Source organism: Caretta caretta, chromosome 16 (assembly GCF_965140235.1).
Source record: "Caretta caretta isolate rCarCar2 chromosome 16, rCarCar1.hap1, whole genome shotgun sequence".
In the NCBI taxonomy this organism is placed as follows: Eukaryota; Metazoa; Chordata; order Testudines; family Cheloniidae; genus Caretta; species Caretta caretta.
Genome location: NC_134221.1, coordinates 7,824,232 through 7,849,224, shown reverse-complemented (window position 1 = coordinate 7,849,224; position 24,993 = coordinate 7,824,232). Strand labels below are relative to the sequence as shown.

General features: G+C 47.5%; 1 protein-coding gene across 3 annotated transcripts in view; it reads right to left on the bottom strand.

Moving 5' to 3' along the window:
• LOC125623348 (uncharacterized) overlaps positions 1–24,993 on the bottom strand; it is a 253,272-nt gene that overhangs the window by 97,475 nt on the left and 130,804 nt on the right. For all 3 annotated transcript variants that reach the window (XM_048822505.2, XM_048822508.2, XM_048822506.2), the window contains 4 exons: positions 20,308–20,352; positions 19,431–19,550; positions 1,100–1,138; positions 384–437 (listed from right to left, as the gene is read on the bottom strand). In XM_048822505.2, the coding sequence (XP_048678462.2) occupies positions 384–437; positions 1,100–1,138; positions 19,431–19,550; positions 20,308–20,352 (258 nt within the window). The remainder of the gene's footprint in view (positions 1–383; positions 438–1,099; positions 1,139–19,430; positions 19,551–20,307; positions 20,353–24,993) is intronic.

Here is a 24,993-nt window from a genome sequence, read left to right as displayed (position 1 = left end):
CTCTCTCACCCCCCTGCCTGATCTTCAGTGAGTGTAAATGAGCATTGTTTCACTGAAGAAAGTCAATGGAGCTATGCCATCTTACAGCAGCGAGAGGCTGGGCTGGGCTTTCAAAGGAACCTAAGGGAGTCAGGCATCCAACTTCAACTGATTTTCACCCACCTCCAACATTTTTGAAAATCCCAGCACTGAAGCTTTAATTGTAGGAAGACAAACAATTTGACAGTAACAGAGGTAAAAGGGAGATCAGCTGTGTGGCCTAAATTGCTCAAGTGTCTCTAAACATTGCCTCTGAAAGTCTCCGAAGAAAGCAGAAATGTCTGATGGGATAACTGAGGACTTGGCTACTTTGGACATATTTAGAGGGGATTTTTCATACTTACAGGTAATCCTGGTTTCCCTGCGTGCCCTGGCAGCCCACGCGGTCCTGGATGTCTCTAGATTTAAAAAATAAAGGCAAAGAGTAACATATTTTAGATATCAAAACTATTTGGAAAGACAGAAGACTCCAAATGATCATACAGAAAAAATCTGAGACACCTTGTTAGAGGATCTAGAGCACAAAATCCTCTTTTTGTTTATATATGCAATACATGGGGTGGAGGGAATGGTATAATACAGAGAAAAGGTTCATGAAGTGGGCAGAATAAATACATGGGTTTCTTTAAAAAGAGTAAGGATTAATTTCTGACTGAATCTGAAAATGAACAGGGAGCCAGCAGAGGTACTGGAAGACAGAGCTTTTAAGGGGTGTAACACTGGATTCCCATCTCTTGTTTCCGTGACCTTTCAATCCTAGGCTCCACTATGAGCCAAAAGTGCGCCCCAATCACTGCCCCCTTTCCTGATGTCCTTTGGTGGCATTCTCCCAATTTCCCACTTTAAGGCCAGAAGGGGCCATTAAGACCATCTTGTTTGACCTCTTGCATAACACAGGGCAGAGAATTTTCCCCAGTGATTCCTGGGGTCAAGCCTGTCACTTCTGTTTGAGCTATAGCAGAGCTTTTACAAAGACATCCAGTCTTGATTTAAAAAAAAAAGCAGATGCTGGAAAACCCACCACATCCCTATGTAGACTTACTTAGCAGGAGACACTCACCGGCCAGCCTGCGTGGAGAAGCTGGTAAAATGAGGATTGCTAAAAGGAGAGGGGAGGAAAAAGAGAGAGCGTGTAAATGTCTATTATACCAACCAAAGAATGACACATGCTTCTGTAGCCAAGGCACCAGGAGGCCAAGGCTACAGTCCTGTCAGCGTCACGATTTCTACCAGATTAGATGAGAACACCTACTCAGGGTGTGTCCACACAGCAACTAGACACCTGCGGCTGGTCTGTGCCAGCTGACGTGGGCTCGCAGGGCTCGGGCTGCGGGGTCGTTTCATTGCTGTGTTGACGACTGGGCTCGGGCTAGAGCGCAGGCTCTAGGACCTGCAGGGTGGGAGGATCCCAGAGCCCAGAAGTCTACACCGCAGTGAAACTGCCCCACAGCCCAAGCTCCGTGAGCCCAAGTAGGCTGGCATGGGCCAGCCGCTGGGTTTTCTTTGCTGTGTAGACATACCCTAAAGATGCCACTCTTCTTATTTATGAATCCGGCAGCACCCACTCTGTGCTGAGAGCTTTCCAGCTGAAAAAGAAAGCCCGGCCCATGCCCCGAAGAGCTCACAGTCTAAAGACAGACACAAAGGAAAAGGACTACAGCATATCAGTGCAGTGGTCAGGGAGATGCTTGCCAAGTCTTGACAAAATAATGTTGATATGGCTCCCCCCCCAACTCCTCTCCCCTGCCCTAGAACGCCTCATATTCATCGGTACAGGTCAGCTACTTTCTCTACAGGTGTCAGAGCAGATCTGGGGCTTCAGAAGGGATTTGACTGTGGAGAGAAGAGGCCTCGTCAATGAGCTCTGGAAGGGCATTCCGCTCCTAGCGGGCCGCCCGCATGGCGAGGTTGATGTGAAAAGCTGAATCCGTGGGTGGATGAGGCTGGCACTGTTGGTGGAGCAGACAGGTTGGGCGGCAACTGGAAACGAGGCCCGGGAGGATAAGTTGGTAGGGCAGAGTTATGCAGGGCTTTTAAGGCGCCTCTCTGCTCTTGAACTCTTTGAATCCCCCTCTCTGCTCCCAAGTTTTCTCCTTCCATTCAGTCCCACCTCTCTACCTTGCATTTGATGTAGTAGAAGACGGGAGCCAGTGGAGGGATTCAAAGGATGATGGAAGGATGGAAGGATGATGGGGGGAGAGAGAGATGATCAGAGTAATGGATGAGAAAGATATTTTAGGGGCAGCTTTTTATATGGACTGTAAGGAGACAAAATAGGTGTCAGGGAAGCCAGAGAGGGGAAGGTTGTAATAACTGAGACACAAAATGACGAGGGCCTGGACTAGAGAATTTTATCCATAGCGAGGGAAAAAGAAAAGGACAAAGCTTAGAGACACTGCAGAGGGATTTGGGTTCCCTTTGGATGTGTGAGGGAAGCAGGAGGGAGGAGTCACATTACAGGGCTGAGTGACGGGGAGGCAGGTGGCTCTGACAGCAGTGATGGAGAGAGGAAGGGGTTGAGAGGGAAGTGAAGGTGATTGGTTTTGGTTGTGTGATGTTTAAGCTGACAACGTGATGGCCCGGGGATGTCAGATTGACAGGCAGGCATGCAGGATCTGATGGAAGCAGGCAGGTTGATTCGCCATTCATCAGCATCAAGATGGCAGCTGCAGCCACACGAATGGATGAGATTGCCCAGAGAAGACATACAGTGAAAAGAGTGGTGGTGAGGAGGGAGAGGAAGTGTGTGGATTGGGGGAGGTAAGGGGCTAGGCCGTGGTATGTTTCCCCAGAAGAAAGAGAAGAGACAGAAGAATGCAGATGCACTGTGTAGGGTGAGAAGAGGAGAAGCAGCAAGGGGGACAGGAGTCCCATTGTGTTAGGTGCCAGTTCCTGCCCCATAGAACCAATAATGAGATGTGAGACTCAACCTGTAGTGATTTCCTACTTTCCATTTTCACGTAAGATTATTCCTTTGCTCTGGAGATGCAGCCTCCTAGGTGAGGAGATACTCAAATAGAATGAAACAGCAGAACAGAGGAGGCCACAAAAAAGTTATGACATGCTGCCTGTCTCTGAGAATACAGAGCCATCACTAACCAAAGGGGAAGGCAGAATACCACACAGAAAGCAGATGTAACCTACGCTAACATGGTATGGGCTCGGTCTTCTTCTGTCTCTGGCAAGACTACATATAGAGGTTTACCAATCTGCTACCAAGTTTAAAGAAAATGCAGCTTATCCTTTTGGATCCAGAGGGCCTGGGTTCAATCCCCTCAGATGTCGACAGGCTGGGGTGATGTTAAAGAGACTATAAAAATTGAATCTTATGGAGGCTAAAAAACAAAAAGATTTAATAGGCCACCCAGTCCCTAGACTGGGGCCCAGAGAAAAAACTGCCTGTAAAGGTCAGTTTCTAGTGATTTCTCCCATTCAGTTTAGAACTTCCAAAGTGATATGGCTTTGATTGCTTTTGGCAAGAAAATATCTCAGAGCCAAAGAGATCTCGGGGTCAGGAAACATCTCCTGATGTTCAGCCAACATTTCCTCTCAATTTTATCTCCTCTATCCTTGCGCTGAACCCCATTACACTGCCCCAGCTATATTTAGCCCCAGACATATTTAGCTACTTTCATCTCACCCCATAAATCCATCTCTCCAGCCCCTTAATCATCATTTCTGTTACGCTCTGAACGCCCTCCAAGAAAGCCACCAGGATATTTCAAATCCTGTTGATTTGTTGCTTTTACCTCAAAAATATGCCACAAACATAACTTTTGGTGGTTAGTCAGGAAAGTATTTTGGGGACATTGCATTTCCTCTGGATTTTAATGTGAGCAGCAGCCGCTTGCCAGACATTTAGAGCCTAATCCAGATCCAGGTCAACAGACTGGATTCCATTGACTTCAGGGGGCATTGGATCCTTCCCTCCAGGAGCAAGATGCAACAGGCACTGTTTTTTTAACCAGGCTCCTTTCAAAGTGTTAGACCAGGGTGGGGAACCTGCAGCCCACTGCTTCTTTTCATCCGGGCTGCGGCAAGTCTCTGTGCTGTCGGCCAGATGCCCCCCGCTCTGCAGGGCTGGAGCCATGAGGGCCAGCTTGCTGGCATGTCCCTGTGGCCCCTAGGTGGAGAGGTAATCAGGGAAGCTCTGAGCGCTGCCCCTGCCCCCAGCTCCACAGCTCCCGTTGACCAGGAACCGCACCCAAGCTCCTTCCCAGACTCCACCTATCCCCCCCGCCACAAACCCCAACCCCCGTCCCAGCCCGGAGCCTGCACCCTGAAACTCTTCCTGCATCCCAAACCACTGTCCCATTCCTGGTCCCACCCCAGAGCCCACACCCCCAGAGCTGCACCCCCTCCCACATCCCAAAACCCCTTGGCCCCAGCCCGGAGCCCCCTCCCACACTCTGAACCCATTTCTGGCTCCACCCCAGAGCCTAGGGAAGCCCTGAGCCTCTGTGCCCCCCTCAGGGCTGGAGCCTCCACCCCCGGGGGGCTGTCAGTGGCCCTCAGCTGATTTTTGATCTGGGTCAATGGCCCCGATAGAAAAACGGTTCCCCACCCCTGTGTTCGGCCAAAGGAACTGTGGACTCCAAACTGGAGCGGGTCAGGGTTTTTTCCAGCAAGATGTGTTTTCATCAGAAAATGCAATTAGTCAAAACAAATTCTTCACGGAACCATTATTGGTTTCAATGAAACGTTCATTGGGAAAGTTTATCAGGCCCAGGCTGGAATTTCTCTCTCTGTCTCAGTTTGACCAGAGAGACCCCAGAATAGCCAACAGAATAGCCCAGAGATTATGGCACTTGCCTGGGATGTGGAAGGCCCAGGTTCAAGCCCTTGTTCTGAATCAGGCAGCACAGGAACTTGAATTTGGGTCTTCTATTGAGCTATTCTTGGGTCGGTCTCTCCGGTTTTTCATGAAAAAATTCAAAAGCTCTCGGTTTCCTCCTGATGCAGAATGAAGCCCAACTGCTGCGACCGCGAAATGTTTTGCGAAATGGAATTCTTGTTTTCCAGCCAGCCCTACTCCACACCACCATCCGAGATGTGCAAAAAGAAGCCAGCAACCCACTGCAGCAGGCAATACAAAACCCTGAGTACTTATCCTGGGACCTAACAACAGTGGTAAGCCACTGCTGAAAGCCAGTCCTGTGAGCTGTGTCTGTCGAGTCGTCTGCCCCAGCTCAGTCTAAAAAATGACCCAATCATTCATCCAAAACTAGAGCTGGTTGAAAAATGATCAGTGCATTTTCATCAACTTCCAAATGTGTGGATTTCAATGAAATTTGAGGGAACAACTCAACACTAAAATGAAATATTTCAAATTGACTTTCTTCTTTCGACTTTCATATCATACAATCTCAATTAAAAATGCTATATACGTGTTGTATTTAATGTTTTCCATTATATTTAATATTTTATTTTAGACTTTTAATGTTTCAACAAGGTCCCTTAGATGTTGATGAATAGACATTTTCTAGAGTTTCTGTTCTGCAAAAGTTTCCACCTTTCATCATGAATTGGGACGGAAACAAATTTTGAAAATGTCAGAATTTCCCATAGGACAGAAATTCCATTTTCTAACCAGCTCTACTCTAAACCCAAATGACAAGAACCTTTCTCTCAAACAGATTTTCATTTATGGGCTGCTGCACTTCTGAATCATATCTCCACTGTACCTTTAAAAGAAAATTAAATGATAAACATTTTAAAAAACAAAACACCGAAAAGGAAAACAAAAACACCATGACCTGGAAAGCTAATCTCTCAGTAGTTTTGGCCCAGTTAGAGGAATTAAAAAACTTCTGATGAAAGGCCTCGTTTCCACACATTTCCAGTCCAGTTTTCTTGAGGGGGTCAGTTAGTTTGGAGAAGCATCCTAAAAACATTAGGGCACACATTCAATACCCCAGTCCTTTGGAAGTTCTCTCACCAGCATGAATGACAGGAACACAGGAGGGGAAAGTTCTTATTTCCTACCCCTGTCCCCCATCCTTTTCACTTTATTCTGGTCTCCAGTACAGACTAGTGCCTGATTCTGCCAGCTCTTCCCAAGCCCCAAGTCCACCACAAAGGCACAAAAGCACAGCAGTTTCCAAACAGAAACCAAACACCATTGATAGGACTGGGTTGCCATCCATTGCCCAGCTGTATACCCAGCTCAAGTCTTCAAGGCTGTGAGAAATCCGCCCCCTTCCCAGATTATTCGTTGGACATATAGGAGGAGAGAGAAGGAGGGGAGTCTAAGAGAGCTCATTTACAAAAACAAACAAAGGTCTTTCACCATATGGAAATATTTCTAGCAATAAGCAGGGCTCTTGGACAGATGATGGATGGGTACATTTAACTAGCTCTAATGCTGCACCAGGCATTTCGGCTCCTTTAAAGTTTATCCCAAATTGATTAATGTGAGCAAATGTGCAAAATCCCTGACAGCCTGTCAAGCCAGGCTGTGGCCCACTGCAGCGGAGTCTCATTTCCCTCAGAAGCCTCTTCAGCGCTATTTTTGTGGAGGCTCTGGAGGAACTGGCATGCAGCCAATGCTTTCTCCCCATGGCTTCTGAAGCAGTGAACTCAGGTGCACTGGGGGCTTGTGATGCTGTTTCGTTAAACTTCAAAAGAGAGAATTGAACCCTGAATACAGACTGAATCCAGGCCTCAGAAGCCAAGGAAAATCGATTGATTTCTGCATTTTAAGCAGCTCTTTGCCTGAAGGAGCTCTGGTCAGCAGAAAAGTGGAACGATTAGTGCAGACACTATACGTGACAGAACACCAGCACTGAGCGAGGCCACAGTGACGGGCCAACTAGTTTGAATCCTGCCTCTTATTGTGGCTAATACAGGATGCTTCGTAGGTCAGTGATACACTCCCATGCAGCATCTAGCTAATTCCACAATGCCATACTGAACACTGGTGCAAAAAAAAATCCCTTCCTGGCCTCTCACTGGGGACCAATTTATGCACTGAAGCATGAGAATTGATTAACTCCACCTTTACTTCAGATCAAAGTTATTACGATCACAAAGTTACCCAACCACAGAATTGACCCTGCCTTTTTGTGGCAGTAAATCCCTAGTGGTTAACTACCTTTCATGAAGCAATAGTTTCCTTTGTTCTAAATTTACCAGCCATTCACTTCCTAGCATGACCTCTTGACCTCAAGTTATGGGGCAAGGTTAAAAAGGGAGTGATTGGTTTTCAGTATAACCATGGACTTCTGAGTACAGCAATGCCAAGTGACTTCTCCAGTCTTCTGAAAACATTTGCAATGTCAACTATATCCTAATTCGATAAAGGAGTGTGATTGTCGTTCTAATGGAACCTACCCCTTAGTCTCTCATTTGCTTCTCATAACTTGAGAGGCATACTATTAGGTGGAAATCTTCGTCCAGATCATAGAATCATAGACTTTAAGGTCAGAAGGGACCATTATGATTGTCTAGTCTGACCTCCTGCACAATGCAGGCCACAGAATCTCACTCACCAACTCCTGTAACAAACCCCGAACTTATGTCTGAGCTATTGAAGTCCTCCAATTGTGGTTTAAAGACTTCAAAGTGCAGAGAATCCTCCAGCAAGTGACCTGTGCCCCACGCTGCACAGGAAAGCGAAAAACCCCCAGGGCCTCTACCAATCTGCCCTGGGGGAAAATTCCTTCCCGACCCCAAATATGGCCATCAGCTAAACCCTGCGCATGTGGGCAAGACTCACCAGCCAGACACCCAGGAAAGAATTCTCTGTAGTAACTCAGATCCCACCCCATCTAACATCTCATCACAGGCCATTGGGAATATCTACCACTAGTAGTCGAAGATCAATTAATTGCCAAAATTAGGCTATCCCATCATATCATCTCCTCCATAAACTTATCAAGCTTTGTTTGAAGCCAGATATGTTGTTTGCTCCCACTGCTTCCCTGGGAAGGCTGTACCAGAACTTCACTCCTTTGATGGTTAGAAACCTTCGTCTAATTTCAAGTCTAAACTTCCTGATGGCCAGTTTATATCCATTTGTTCTTGTGTCCACACTGGTACTAAGATTAAATAATTCTTTTCCCTCCATGGTATTTATCCCTCTGATATATTTATAGAGAGCAATCATATCTCCCCTCAGCCTTCTTTTAGTTAGGCTAAACAAGCCAAGCTCACTGAGTCTCCTTTCATAAGACAAGTATACATTCCTCAGATCATCCTAGTAGCCCTTCTCTGTACCTGTTCCCGTTTGAATTAATCCTTCTTAAACATGGGAGACCAGAACTGCACACAATATTCCAGATGAGGTCTCACCAGTGCCTTGTATAACGGTACTAGCATCTCCTTGTCTCTTCTGGAAATACCTCGCCTGATGCATCCCAAGACCGCATTAGGTGCTCTCATCTCCCCATTCCTCTTGACTCCTAGGTCTCCACACTTTCCCAGAGGAAGCCTCAGGTTCAGAGTCCATGGACACAGGTATGCTTAGACTGGTTTTTGCCACCCTACATTTGTCCACATTGAATTTCACCAGCCAGGGTGTTGCTGGCTGAATCCAGCTGTAATTTCTCAACGTTCACCATGGCCTTTCCCCTGTCCCTAAGGCTTCAGAGGCTCCAGCACATGTCTCCAACTCACTGCTAGCATCCTCCTCCAAATCATTATTTAAAATCAGCCGTAAATGGTCCCAATATCAACCATGGAGATCCCCCATTAGTAAGGAGGAAGGTCCCTGGTCTGTGTTATATAGGGGGTTGGACTAGATGACCACAATGGTTCCTTCTGGCCTTGAAATCTAAGTGTCTATGAAAAGTTCTTACTGATACAAGAAACTGCCCATCTCAACTCTGTTGGCTATTTGGCCATTGCTTAACTAGTTTTAATCCATAGTGACACCTTGACACTCAACCAGGGACTTTTTTCTCCCCTCAGGAGTCCTGTGAGAGACTTGTCAACAAAAGGCCTGGAACCAGACAGACCATGGCAGTGATTCCTGCCAAGAGTCACGCAGCCCTAGATCATCTTGAAACAATTTAAGTGCAATTAGATATGACCGCAACCGCTTCTGATCAGTGGAAAGAACTCCCCACTCTAATGAATGTTTTTACCTTCTGCTCTAGGAGACATCTCCATATTAGGGTCTGCATTGTGTAATGTTTATCACAAGAGAACATCAGGAAGGGCCAGCCCTGTTGCCTCCTGGTAGGAAACTGCTCTCGGAGCATGGGAACAGTATAGGCAGAAATGTCTTTTGGGGGAGGAGAGGGGTGTAGGGAGGCCATCTAGACTTCTTTTAATGGTATTCCATCCTCTGGATGCTTATCAGAAGCAGAGTTCTAGAACATTCCAGAATATTTTGTTAGAGAGGAGAAAAAACGTACCCTTCATTTGCTAGCAACCCCCCTTTGACTCTCCTTCTCTCAGGGATCTGCCGTGGTCCTTTCACCAATGTAACTGGAGCAAGACGTGGTCCAGGTTGGTCCCAAGCTATTTAAATGGTTACCCTGAGATGCGCTGCAGAATCTAGGCAGTAACAGCCTGGCAACAACAGCAGCTCCAGAGTAACTTGTGTGATCACTACAGTGTTACCTGCTGAACCTCATCGCCACTGCCCCAGTATCATCATATAAATAACATTACTATGCTGGAGCAGTTTCACTGGAAAAGACAGAGAGAACGAGAAAGAAACGAAGAGCTAATTCATGGACCTGACTGCAGCTGTTCTGTAGCAATTACCACCTGCCTCCTGGGTTCTGCAGCTTGCTAGCTCACCAGCGCTTCAGCACAGCGTTGTCCTCCCAGTCCCACCACTTTGGGCACCGCACTGCCATCAGAGAAAGACCTCACTGGATTCTCAGGCTCATTCTCACTCAGCACAGGGCAGGCTACTGCTCCGCATTAGTCAAAAGCAACAGTAACTGCCTAATGGTCCAGGTAGCAGTACTCCAAGCAGAAGGCAACAGATGTGCTGTCGGCAGGGCCAGCTCCAGGCACCAGCGAACCAAGCAGGTGCCTGGGGCGGCAAATGTAAAGGGGCAGCAGGACGTCGGGCTCTGGGGCGGCAACCGGCCCTCGGCAGCGGCAGGAATTCGGCAGTCGCTCCGTCACAGTGCGTTTCGTGCTTGGCGGCAATTCGGCAGCAGGGTCACGCCTCTTCTCTTCACTCACTGGCGGCGATTCGGTGGCCGCATCATCACTCCACCTCCGGGTTCGGCGGGCAGGATTCCGCCTCCCTGTTCGGCGGCAAGTTTTGGGTTTCTTTGCCGCTTGGGGTGGCAAAAACACTGGAGCTGGCCCTGGCTGTTGGAAGCATGGGACGTACCCTCACTCTTCTACTGATTTCACTGTAGAAAGGAGCCCTGACCAAACCATCCCACTCAGAAGGCTTAGTGGGGGGCTTTAAGAGTGAGAAAAGGGGGTAAAGGCCAGAAAGACTGCAAGGGGAGGGAGTCCTCAAGGCTCATCATGGATGGTGGAAAACCTGTTTCCCCCAAGTAATAAAGGAACAATGTTCTGGAAAAAAAAAAACCCACCAAGTTTTAAAAGCCAGATCAGTAGCTGAGCGAGCTGGCCAAACAAACTTTGAAAGGCTGAGCCTGAAAACAACCAAACCTCAGGGAATATATGAAAACCTCGTGCTGTGTGGACTACACCAACCTGGTGCCTCCTCTGAGGTCATCCAAGGTCTCAAGGAAGTCTCTCTCTCTCTCTCAGGAGAACAGCCACTTCCCGAGCAACAGAACATTTCAGAGCCACCCAGGTGAGCTCCAATGGTTACACAAAGTCAGCTGTGACCTCACAACAAAAGAGTTGCAGGGAAAATGAAGATTCCCGTATTACACTGACAAAGAGATCAGTGAGTGTGTAGCCTGTCAATCTGGAGTGTGGATGCATTGTTACACTTTGCATTTGTTTCAATATACATCATATTCTTCCTTGCCAGCAAAGCTGTAACAGTATCATTACCCGAGCCTAAAGCTAAATCTCCTCTGTTACACCTTGACACCCCATATTCACCACTGTCATGTAATTAGAATATGTCTTATACAAAGCATGCCTTGTGAGGTGTCATTCTAAAAGTCCTGATTTGCTAGACAGTAATATCTCATTGGACTGTATGTGCTATCGTCATGTGTGAAGTTATGAAGTTTGACTATGTATGTATTGCTGAAATATGTCCTGAGGTTGAAAACACCCACAAGCAGCCTTTCAGGTACGACAGTAAAGAGGCCAAACAATGTTAATGGCTTACTGAGGAAATGCACACAAGTACAAGGATTGCCCCAGGAACTGTGTACAATAGAAACCTCCCAGAGACAGCACTATACCATGGGAACTGTTTGACCCAGGTCACAGCAAAAGAGCGTGTTAAGCTCAGTTTTCTGTTTTTGTCTATTTACTAAGGTAATCTGCTTTGATCTGTTTGATATCCTTTATAATCACGTAAAATTTACCTTTTGTAGTTAATAAACGTATTTCTTGTATATAACATAACCCCGTTTGTGGAATTCATATTGGGGGGAAGGGGCAGCAAGAAGCTGTGCACATCTGTCTCCACATTGAGGGAAAGGGCGAATTTTTATGAGCTTGTGCCGCGCAGATCTTTCTATACAGCGCAAGACAGTATTATTTAGAGTTTATCCCGCAAAAGGGGTGTGCACGTGAGTGCCGGGTAAGTCCTCTCACACAGAGCTGACTTCAGTCTATGTCTGCAGCTGGGTGTGGCCCTACCTGAGTGTGTGTGTGCGCTGCAATAGGCCAGAAAGCCTAATTCAGCAAAACAGAGAGGGAATCCAGGCTGGAGGAACAGGAGAGGCTCAGTGAACCCCCAGTATATCAGGTGGCATCCTGGATAGGGGGGAGGGGGTCCAATCCATCACATCCTCCACCACTGCAGTTACTGGGGTGGCCTTTCAACTACTCAGCATTATCTTTCCTAATAGCTCTTTTCACCTGAAGAGTAGCAAATGGCTAAGAGCAAGGGGCCAGCCACTGGGTCCCATGATACACAAGGGTCCATGTTTTGTTCAGCAGCCACATGTAGCAAGAGAATACACCATCTCTGCCGAGAACACAGAGCACTAGAGAATCAGTCTCCAAAACCCTGTTACAGATACCATCTGTTCCCTCCAACGACAATACCACTGTGTACTGTAGGCTCACGATACTCAGAAGAAATATGGCTTTGGACAATATTTTTAAGTGATAGAGTTTAGGCATGTTAAACAAACAGAATGCAAGTGCATGAGACCAAACCAGGAGCTTTAATACAAAATGTCTCTAAATAAAACTGGCACTACGTGCAGGTGGGAGAAAAGTGTGGCTATATCTGGACAGAGTTCAGAACCAGGAATGTCACAGTTCTGACAATACTGAGATACCATGGAGTTCTAACTCCAATACTAAGATGTCACTTCACCCCATTTTGCAGGCAGATGAGAACTGGAAAGGCAAATGATCACATAGGTGGCCGATCCCAAATGCACATTATGAGGTTTGCCCTTTAATGGAAAGGAGATGGGGATTAGATAAACCCACAGGTTTCATCCATCTCTAACTTCTGTAATTCTATCATCGATATTAGTTATTTATTGAATTTCTGGTCTGTGGCAGTAGGCAATCAGAATGGTGTGGATGCTGGGTTGGCTTTAGCCAAGAGTTTGGATAAACAGCGCAAACCTCATGCCATTTCAGCCAGTTTGAATTCTCGGGAGGAGTCTGGCATCATCCAAACCTGAAATTCACCCTCCCTTATAGTTCTGATCTGGCCTGAAACAAAACAAAACAAAAATCAAAGAGGCAGATTTGGATCTAGGGAGCCCAAGTCCAAGCTTCTCAGAAATTTTGAAAGGTTCAGATTCCACGTGCTGGGTTTGCTCCCAATCTGTAATAAATACAGAATTGTGACCTCACAAGAAGGGATAAGTAAAGTATTCACATTCCTTCTACCTTAATAGGAGAAGCGACAATCTCTTCACTATCTAGGAATGAAAACAACAGATGCTATAAAGACCCTTGATGGACCCAGCCAACATCTTGGATGGCACAAACCTCCCCTCTCCAATGCAACACGAGTCGCGGCACAAACATGCTGCATCACAACATCTGGCTGCCATGCAGTGGACGCTCTCCGTGGTACCCGTGAGTGAGAGCTGGGGAAGTTCAGTGGCTTCACCCAAGTGACAGCAGGTGCAGACTAACCTAGCAGGAGAACACCTGTAGGAACGACCCAAGTGTCCACAGAGCTGGGTTATCTTTTTTGATGGAAATACCGCTGCTCATGTCCAAACAGGTGATGCGAAAAATCCCTTTGCTGGCTTGGCTGGTGATGAGTAATATCAAAAGCAGTGCTCATAGTCCCGAGGATTCCCTCTCATCTCCTGCCAAGCACCTGCAGGTCTCCCGTCCCCTCTTCCAGAAGCATCTCTCCACTTCCCCTCCAACCTTTCCCTCACTGACACATTGCTAACAGGAGATCATAAGCAACAGTGGCCCCACTGCCTTGAAATCAGTTTGCATTTCCCATGTGGTGAACTCCCCTCCCCAGTCATGTTGGCACCTTCACAGCTCCCCCACCCCATCCCTTCCTCTTTGATGTTATTTACAAAGGGGAAAGACGTCTTTCTGCGGAAGTAACGTTTACAAGAACACCCAACCCAAGAATGTAACCAACACACACCGAGAGGAACGCATCCCTGAGACGCCATGTACTGGCCTCACCTCCTCCACCCCACCCCGAGCACTTGCTTTTACAGCACACCTGCACTCGGCTGATGGAGCTGCTGGCAGCAGTGACGAAGCATTCTTGTTACAAGCTCGCTTTGTGAAACCTGCGTTGTCCCTCCTTTCTCCCCTACACCTCCGTCTGGAATAATAGGTTCCCCTTAGCAGAGGTGAAGCCAGGACATGGAGCTGGCATCACAAAGTATACGCCTCACGTACATGCTCCAATGGCTTCCCAGAGCCAGCTAGGAACCTAGACGGTTAATTGATCAACCTGTTGTGGCGACACACGACCACACAGACAGGCTGTGCCGCACCAGGTCAAACCATTGGTCTATCCATGGCAGCAGTGGCCAATAGCTAGGGCCCTACCAAATTCATGGTCCATTTTGGTCAATTTCACGGTCATAGGATTTTAAAAATAATAAATTTTTTTATGATTTCCACGATTAAAATCTGAAATTTCAGAGTGTTGTAACGGTAGGGGTCCTGGAGTTGTGCGGGGGGGTGTCGTAAGGCTTATTGTAGGGGGGCCTGCGGTACTGCGACTCTTCCTTCTGCGCTGCTGCTGGCGGCAGCTCTGCCTTCGGGGCTGGGCTCCTGCCAAGCAGCTGCCGCTCTCCCGCTGCCCGGCTCTGAGGGCAGAGCCGCCGCCAGCAGCAGCGCAGAAGTAAAGGTGGCCTGGTGTGGTGTTGTCACCCTTCCTTCTGCGCTGCTGCCTGCAGAGCTGGGGCCTCAGTCAGCAGCCGCCGCTCGCCGGCCGCCCAGCTCTGAAGGCAGCCCAGCAGTAAGGGTGGCAATACCATGACCCCCCTAAAATAACCTTGCAACTCCCTTTTGGGTCAGGACCCCCAATTTGAGAAAGGCTGATCTCCCCCATGAAATCTCTATAGTAGAGGGTAAAAGCACACAAAAGACCAGATTTCACAGGGGGGAAACCAGATTTCACAGTCTGCGACGCATTTTTCATGGCCGTGAATTTGATAGGGCCCTACCAATAGCTGATGCTTCAGCAGAATGACACTAAGGTATTTACTGAGTCCCCATCATGGAGATATCTGGGCACTTCACAGTAATTAATGCATTGCTCCTCACAACACCCTGCAAGGCAGCACAGTGCTGTTATCCATATTTTACAGTTGGGGAACTGAAGCATGGAGAGGCTAAGTGGACTTGCCATGCGTGTCACAGAAAGTTTCTGGCAGAGCAGAGAATCCAAGCTGGGTCTCTCACACCTCGTCACCCTAAGCACGGGCGATTCCTTCCCCTCTTACCCAATAACCAGGATGGCCAACACATCAGTAGTGCAGAGTGAAAAAGAGAGATCTTTCCAGATCCCTGCAAGGCATTGCTTTAGGGGTTTAAGCACACAAAGTGTTATTTCCTCTGAGGTATCACCTTCCATTGCTATGCGAAGTGCTTACACCACAGTAGGGTAGCTCAGCACTGCAGCTGTACCACTGTGGTGCAGACATACCCATAGCCTAGGCGTCAGAGATTCTGCATCTGACTATCTCGGGTCTTCGGCGGCCCCTGTCATCGGAGAACCTCGCAAGCAGAAACAACATCTCTCTCTTCTGTCCCAGCCTGCAGGAGAAACAGCAGATTATAGTCGGTGTGCGGGGACGTCTATAGGAACCCAACAAAAGCTAACTCTGACAGATCAGTTCTGAACCTGGTAAAGCCCCTGGTTGTTCCCACCTCTTGTGGGGACGGGGTCCATAGCACCGCTCCAGCTTCTGCCAACATCCTGCCTCCTGCACCCATAAGTCCCCAATTATTGGCTGATCCTGTCAACTGCAACCGTCATGGGAAGCCACGGCAGCAGGAGGAAAACCGATCTCAGGACTAGCCCCATCAAGGACTTCAGTGATAAGAACAGAGATCTAGAACTGCATTCTAATCTATGGGGAGCCTGGGGTGATGCTTTCAGGGCAACCAGCGTTGCTAAGCAGGTAGGTGGATGCATTTGGTATAACCTGGACCTTCTTCAGACTGCAGTGGCTTCACTCCTAGATCCGAGGGGCATTAATCCAGCCTGGGATGTTGTGAACAGGTGGATTACCATGGCCAGGTCTGTGCCTGAAAGCTGGGGTACAATCTTCCAGTCAGTTGTAGAATTCATTATTTTTCTGCCACTGTGGCTATTTTGGCCTTCAACAGCCCTATTCCTGGCTATGCCACTGACTTGCTACATCGCCTCAGGCCAGTTACTTACAATAAAGCCTTGGTCCCTGACTCCCCATCTGGAACACGGGTTAACATCAACAGTTGGCCCCCCCTTTGGAGTGCTGGAAGGCTTGTTTGTAAAGCCAGTTTGTAGAGTGGCTGGCCCAGTGGCTACATAGAATCATAGAATATCAGGGTTGGAAGGGACCCCAGAAGGTCATCTAGTCCAACCCCCTGCTCGAAGCAGGACCAATTCCCAGTTAAATCATCCCAGCCAGGGCTTTGTCAAGCCTGACCTTAAAAACGTCTAAGGAAGGAGATTCTACCACCTCCCTAGGTAACGCATTCCAGTGTTTCACCACCCTCTTAGTGAAAAAGTTTTTCCTAATATCCAATCTAAACCTCCCCCACTGCAGCTTGAGACCATTACTCCTCGTTCTGTCATCTGCTACCATTGAGAACAGTCTAGAGCCATCCTCTTTGGAACCCCCTTTCAGGTAGTTGAAAGCAGCTATCAAATCCCCCCTCATTCTTCTTTTCTGCAGGCTAAACAATCCCAGCTCCCTCAGCCTCTCCTCATAACTCATGTGTTCCAGACCCCTAATCATTTTTGTTGCCCTTCGCTGGACTCTCTCCAATTTATCCACATCCTTCTTGAAGTGTGGGGCCCAAAACTGGACACAGTACTCCAGATGAGGCCTCACTAATGTCGAATAGAGGGGAACGATCACGTCCCTCGATCTGCTCGCTATGCCCCTACTTATACATCCCAAAATGCCATTGGCCTTCTTGGCAACAAGGGCACACTGCTGACTCATATCCAGCTTCTCGTCCACTGTCACCCCTAGGTCCTTTTCCGCAGAACTGCTGCCTAGCCATTCGGTCCCTAGTCTGTAGCTGTGCATTGGGTTCTTCCGTCCTAAGTGCAGGACCCTGCACTTATCCTTATTGAACCTCATCAGATTTCTTTTGGCCCAATCCTCCAATTTGTCTAGGTCCTTCTGTATCCTATCCCTCCCCTCCAGCGTATCTACCACTCCTCCCAGTTTAGTATCATCCGCAAATTTGCTGAGAGTGCAATCTACACCATCCTCCAGATCATTTATGAAGATATTGAACAAAACCGGCCCCAGGACCGACCCTTGGGGCACTCCACTTGATACCGGCTGCCAACTAGACATGGAGCCATTGATAACTACCCGTTGAGCCCGACAATCTAGCCAGCTTTCTACCCACCTTGTAGTGCATTCATCCAGCCCATACTTCCTTAACTTGCTGACAAGAATACTGTGGGAGACCGTGTCAAAAGCTTTGCTAAAGTCAAGAAACAATACATCCACTGCTTTCCCTTCATCCACAGAACCAGTAAGCTCATCATAGAAGGCGATTAGATTAGTCAGGCATGACCTTCCCTTGGTGAATCCATGCTGGCTGTTCCTGATCACTTTCCTCTCATGCAAGTGCTTCAGGATTGATTCTTTGAGGACCTGCTCCATGATTTTTCCAGGGACTGAAGTGAGGCTGACTGGCCTGTAGTTCCCAGGATCCTCCTCCTTCCCTTTTTTAAAGATTGGCACTACATTAGCCTTTTTCCAGTCATCCGGGACTTCCCCTGTTCGCCACGAGTTTTCAAAGATAATGGCCAATGGCTCTGCAATCACAGCCGCCAGTTCCTTCAGCACTCTCGGATGCAACTCGTCCGGCCCCATGGACTTGTGCACATCCAGCACATCATGGCTGCTGCATGGGGACACTGGCTCAGCACTAAAAAGCAGGGCTGTGGTAGGCTCTGAAATAGCAACATGTGCTACTCCTGCAGACCCGGCCTGCAACCCCGCCGGCACGCATCACGGCCAGCAGGAAATACGATGGCGGCTTTAAAAAGCATTAAAGGCCTTTGATGTTTTAATATACCTTCCCTAACATCACGTCGCAGCAGCATGCAGTTCTAATAAAGGAAAAGTAATAGATGCCAAACATACGGCTTCCATTTCATGCCAGGACAGCTTCAATTGGAATTGTCACCGGCCTGAAACATGTTTCTCCTTAGGAGTCTTGCTGTTCTTTCCATGTGGTTTGAATCAGGATTGCTTTCCCTCCCCCTGCCCCAGGACAAAGTTTGGGAATGTGGGTTAGGAAGGAAAAAAAAAATCAAACCCCTAATGCTTGAAATAGAAAACCACGGATTAGCCCTCCCGAGGAATCCCAGCGGCGGCTCATTCAGCGTTGATCTTTGGCAAACCGGAAGAGGCGGGTACGTGAAGCAGGGAGGCTGCTGCTACGGGCTCCACTGCTTTGCAGAATTTACCCCCGGCGACACTGCTGCTGTGACTGCAGGAAGCCTGCCAGTAAAGTTATGACTAATCAAAGCGCGTGTGCCAGAATATACAGCACTCCTCACACCGGCACAGCGCACTGGGTCAGAGTGTCAAACCCCTCTTTTAATTTCATGGCTGGTCCACAGAAAGGATCAGTGCTTCATTTGTGCTAGGGCTGAGCCCTGGCACCTCTGGGCTTGCTGCATCGGTTATGAATGTAAAAAAAATTGCTTGAGCCCTGACACCTTTCATTATAAATTAAGCAACAGAAAGGATTAATTGCTTATGGTTACTATCTGCTAGCAGAGTTCCTCCTTTAGGTTAACTGGTAGAGTCCTCTGCTTTGGTGTGGCAGATCGTGGGTTCAAACCTTGCTGCTGATGACTGGGGGGAGTTTCTGACTTGGGGGTAGCAGGGTTTTCTCTTACTGCTCCCCAGAGTTTGTGTTCTGAGTGACAATGAGTTTTTTGATCCTCTGGCCCGTGGAATGCTTACTGTGCAGGACAATGCTAAGAGCCTCCTTAAGACCAGCTTCTCCTTGGATGCTCACAAAATGTGAGTAGATCATCAAAGAAATGTAGATGTGCTGAAGACATGAACATGCCTAGGCTGAGAAACCACTCATTCTTACTGCCAGAACTCTCACCTGCCCTCCCCACTACCCTCAGGCATAGGGCCAGGTTGGAAATTAGATTGTAGGCTCTTCAGAGGGAGGCTGTGTGGCCAAGTGGACAGGGCATGGGACTAGGATTCCTGGATTCTATGCCAGGCTCTGACCCAACACTGCCATAATTGAGGCTGGAGCAGGCATTCACAAACATGAAGATCAGGCTTTTAAAATCTGACAATTAACTTCTCTGTGCCTCAGTTTCCCCAGCTGTCAGAAGGTCTTAGAACTTATTTGCTGCCTGACTATGTGTGGCTCAACTGGTGTCTCAGAAGCTCTTTGAGAGCCGCAGGTGCCAGGTGTTACTGAAGTGACACTATTTCCAGGCAGAAACTGTAAGTCCCATTTTCGTTTTACCCTGGCAAGAAAGCCACCTCCCCAGTTCCAGCTGCACCTCTCTGCTCAGGGGTATGGGTTTTCAGGAGGAGCCAGATGCTGTGCAGTTCACCCTAAAATGCACTGCCCTGGGGAGCAAGCAGTTTGAGTTTTCCTTTCCTTCTCAGCTCTCAGCAGAAAAGGGCGTGTCCTAGACTCACCATGAACGCCAGCCAGTCTTCCTTTGAATTTCTCCAGAGAACAACGGTAGGTACACCAGGCATGCCTGGGGGGCCTGGATCTCCTGGGGGGCCTGTTCTCCCCATTGCACCAGGGTGCCCCTAGGAACGAGAAGAGCGACTCCTTTAAGACAGGCTTGGATTTTTCAGTCAACACAAACCCAGAGCTGGGCCTGAACCAAAACCACGTACCCCAACTGAGGGGGAGTTCAGATCTGAACAACTGGGCCAATTCCTGTGACCCAAATGGGATAAACCAAAACCCGGAGATCCAAACCACCCTGGGAAAGTAAGGAGCTGGGAATGAAATATGTGGCTTGACCCAGCTCTAAACCGTACAGAGAATACACGCAGTTCGAGCGAAATGCTGAAGGTCTCGCTCTGTCAACAAGGCTATTCCTAAGGTCTACAGAGTCTTCGTGAACAGAGAGAGCTGGGTGGTCTACTAGAAAGAGCACTAGACTGGGACTTGGGAGACCTAGATTCTAGTCTCAAGTCTGACCCTGGATGGTTTTGGGTAAGTCACTTTACTGCTCTGTGCATCAGTTTCCCCATCTGTGAAGTGGGCATAATGATACTTTTTAAGGTACCTAGTGGTAGTTCAGAATAATATTAGTCGTTCAAACTCCTCTACTGTGCTTGTACAGAAAAGCTGTCTCAAGATACAAGTATGAATTCGGCTCGAAAACATCCCAACAAAAGCTGAATTATCATTGTATAAGTATTGGACCACCAGGCTTGGTGTGCAGGAATCTCAGAAGCTAACCAGGCAGTTTCTAATCAGAAGAAATGTCAGCTGCATTTGCCCCTGGACCTAAACCACATCTAACGAAGTTTAAGAGTTTTCCAATTTACTCACTTTGTCTCCTTTGGGTCCCAGAGGTCCGCCTCTCCCTCGGCAACCCTGAAAAGCAAAACAAGAGCTGTGTCACTCAACTGTGTTTGTTTGCCCTACTCCACCTACAAAGATGCTGGCATAGAAGGACAATCTTGACCTGTGAAGATACCCCAAGCTGGTCATAGGACAGGTATTTCTAAGCAGAGGTACTGCAAACACAGGCTGGAAGGCAGATAACTCAACTGGAAGGCTGACCTTGCTGCTGGCTGGGTGTAAACCGATAGCATGACTGTCACAGGGCCTGTCTACATGGAGTCACTCAGGAAAATTAATATGGATGAATGACAGGTGGGAATTTAAAATTAAAGTGGCGTTAATTCAGTTTTTCTTAGTTCAAAATAAGATGAATTAAGGCCACTTTAGGAAACTCAACCCAGCTACATTGCTCAGGGGCATGAAAAATCCACTCCTATGAGTGAAGTAGTTAAGCCAACTTAAAATCCCCTGTATAGACAAAACTAGGTAGATGGAAGAAAATAGCGACCACTTCTTGGGGAGGTCTATTTACTGCAGGAATCCGAGAACCCCGCCCATGCAGTAGTAAGTGTCCACAGTGAGGCGCTGCAGGATTTTAAGTGTAGACAAAGCCAGATTCCTTTTCTTTGCAGGAAAATGCTGATTCCCACTACAAAGTCTTGTTCCAATGAAGGGTCAGTTTTGTAGAGAAGATTTGGTGCAAGATGGAATTTCTAATCAAAACACAAAAGAGACCTTGATCCAAATCAGGTAAGACTTGAACAGAGGACTCCCGCATCCCAGCTGAGTGCCATAAGCACTGGGTTATTGGCTATATAGGGGTAAGGCAGAGCTGGACACACACCATAGGACAGCGAAACAGTTTCAGCAGTGACAGGTTTCAGAATAGCAGCCATGATAGTCTGTATTCGCAAAAAGAAAAGGAGTACTAGTGGCACCTTAGAGACTAACAAATTTATTTGAGCATAAGCTTTTGTGAGCTACAGCTCACTTCATCAGATGCATTCAGTGGAAAATACAGTGGGGAGATTTATATACATAGAGAACATGAAACAATGGGTGTTACCATACACACTGTAAGGAGAGTGATCACTTAAGATGAGCTATTACCAGCAGGAGGGGGGGGGGGGGGAGAGAAAGGGATTATCACCTTTTGTAGTGATAATCAAGGTGGGCCATTTCCAGCAGTTGACAAGAACGTCTGAGGAACAGTGGGGGGTGGGGGAAATAAACATGGGGAAATAGTTTTACTTAATTCCAATTCAGCAGTCTCTCATTGGAGTCTGTTTTTGAAGTTTTTTTGTTGAAGAATTGCCACTTTTAGGTCTGTAATCTCGAGTGACCAGAGAGATTGAAGTGTTCTCCGATTGGTTTTTGAATGTTATAATTTTTGACGTCTGATTTGCGTCCATTTATTCTTTTACGTAGAGACTGTCCAGTTTGACCAATGTACATGGCAGAGGGGCATTGCTGGCATATATCACATTGGTAGATGTGCAGGTGAACGAATTTCAGCAGTGTAAATCCCACTGATGATCAATGAGACTGTTTCTTGACTGCCTACGTCACTTTAAAATGGTACTTAGGAGCCTTGGAAAATGCGATCCAATTCCTCCATTTGACAGTACCCATCTTTAGTTTGTAAAGCTTTTTACTCAGGAAAAGAATGAAGTACAAATATCAGCAGCAGCTGTGGGGGTGGTGTATCTTTGTTTTCAGTTGTTTTGTAAGGGGAAAAGCTCTGCATCAAGTTCTCTAGTCCAGTGGCTCTCAGCCCTTCCAAACTACTGTACCCTTTCAGGAGTCTGATTTGTCTTGTGTACCCCAAGTTTCACCTCACTTAAAAACTACTTGCTTACAAAATCAGACATAAAAATACAAGTGTCACAGCCACACTGTTACTGACAAATTGCTGACTTTCTCTTTTTTTTACTGTAGAATTATAAAATAAATCAACTGGAATATAAATATTGTACGTACATTTCAATGTATAGTACATAGAGCTGTATAAACAACCCATTGTATGAAATTTTAGTATGAACTGACTTCGTTAGTGCTTTTTACATAGCCTGTTGTAAAACTAGGCAAACATTTAGATGAGGAGTTGTACTCCTGGAAGATCTCTATGTATCCCTGCGGCTACATGTACCCCTGGTTGAGAACCACTGCTCTAGCTTAATAAAAGTTCAGATCTTTAGTTACTGTAAATCAGCACAGCTCCATTAAAATCATTAGTGTTATGTGCCTTTCCACCACCTGAAGATCTGATCCCAAAATATACCACCTGTATCAACAAGATTGGTGATTTCAATTGCAACAGGAAGCAAACACCCTGAGTCCCAAGGGTAAACTGCAATTCAACATATTCTTTCTGGGCCTGGGTATTTTTACTGAGCACAGCCTGCAAGCCAAGCCAACACGTGACTGGTGACTCTGTAATGCAAGTCATGTTCTACTAAGCGCTGACACCAGACTCAGTTTACTGAAGAGTTTACCTTGAGGGGGTAGCGTTCATAAGGCCTTCTATCAGCCAGCAAAAAAACAACCAAACAAAACACCTCCTTTCACGCTGAGTGGAAGAGGAAACAAAGAGCCACAGTCTGTATCAATAGCCTTCCCTGGACCAGCAACAGCAATGAAAATTACTCCTCAAACTGCTCTCTGTCCATATTGCCCAGCTATATTTGAGGGTAGTGGCCTTGGCACAGAAATAACTCAAACACTGTTCTGAAGTCGAGCCCATTATCCAGCATGTTGTACTGGAACAACATTGCAAACAGGTATGAATGCCACATGGCTTCATGCTTTGTGGACGTCCAGCCACAGACGTTCCGGCCCGGTTCACAGCAATTTTGAGGTTTTTTTTTTTTAATAGAATCATATGGTGCACATTTCTCCTGAATGACAGCCACCTCGGGGGAGTTCATCCTTGAACAGGATTCTCTGTAACGCGCGTGATGTTTAAAAGCGCAATTGGAAAGTTCTGGCTGACTTTCAGGATGCGTGTAATGCCGACGGACGCTGTTGTGGGTAAAATATAAAGCAGCGCCTGGGTATAAAAACACAACAGAGCTAACAGAGGCAGCTTTTCAGTCCCAAGAGCCATGGACATGAACTAGTCCTGCTGATTATTTGTGCTAGTGACCCACCTGTTTAATGAGCGGTGTGTGCAGTGATCGTCCGTGATTTCGCTCTCCACACAGGTGCCCAAAATATTTAAGAACTGTGGGCACAAATGTCTCTAAGTATTTATACAGTGCCCACAACCATGGTATCTGAAAGCTAGACCCAGTAGTCTCAAATCTGGGTGCCTACCAACTTGTGCATATTAATAAGTGGTCTGATTTGCAAAGAGGTTGAGTCTCCACATCTACCACGGAAGTCAGTGAGAGCTGGGAAATTATGTTCTAGGTTCCTACTGGCTTGGGATGCTCGCTTGGCTGAGCTGTTGGAGTGACCAGTTGGGAATCAGGCACTGTAGTGCTGCTACCAACCTCTCTTCTTTCATATGAGACCAGTCCCTTCTGGGAAGAAGGATAAAGGAGTTGGAGGCGCAAGTGGTGTTCTCGTCCATCCTCCCCGTGGAAGGAAAAGGCCTGGGTAGGGACCGTCGAATCGTCAAGTCAACGAATGGCTACGCAGGTGGTGTCGGAGAGAAGGCTTTGGATTCTTTGACCATGGGATGGTGTTCCATGAAGGAGGAGTGCTGGGCAGAGACGGGCTCCATCTTACGAAGAGAGGGAAGAGCATCTTTGCCAGCAGGCTGGCTAACCTAGTGAGGAGGGCTTTAAACTAGGTTCACCGGGGGAAGGAGACCAAAGCCCTGAGGTAAGTGGGAAAGCGGGATACCGGGAGGAAGCACAGGCAGGAATGTCTGTGAGGGGAGGGCTCCTGCCTCATACTGGGAATGAGGGGCGATCAACAGGTTATCTCAAGTGCTTATATACGAATGCACAAAGCCTTGGAAACAAGCAGGGAGAACTGGAGGTCCTGGTGATGTCAAGGAACTATGACGTGATTGGAATAACAGAGACTTGGTGGGATAACTCACATGACTGGAGTACTGTCATGGATGGTTATAAACTGTTCAGGAAGGACAGGCAGGGCAGAAAAGGTGGGGGAGTAGCACTGTATGTAAGGGAGCAGTATGACTGCTCAGAGCTCCGGTACGAAACTGTAGAAAAACCTGAGTGTCTCTGGATTAAGTTTAGAAGTGTGTGCAACAAGAGTGATGTAGTGGTGGGAGTCTGCTATAGACCACCGGACCAGAGGGATGAGGTAGATGAGGCTTTCTTCCGGCAGCTCACGGAAGCTACTAGATCGCATGCCCTGATTCTCATGGGTGACTTTAATTTTCCTGATATCTGCTGGGAGAGCAATACAGTGGTGCATAGACAATCCAGGAAGTTTTTGGAAAGCGTAGGGGACAAATTCCTGGCGCAAGTGCTAGAGGAGCCAACTGGGGGGGCGCTTTTCTTGACCTGCTGCTCACAAACCGGGTAGAATTAGTGGGGGAAGCAAAAGTGGATGGGAATCTGGGAGGCAGTGACCATGAGTTGGTTGAGTTCAGGATCCTGACGCAGGGAAGAAAGGTAAGCAGCAGGATACGGACCCTGGACTTCAGGAAAGCAGACTTCGACTCCCTCAGGGAACGGATGGCCAGGATCCCCT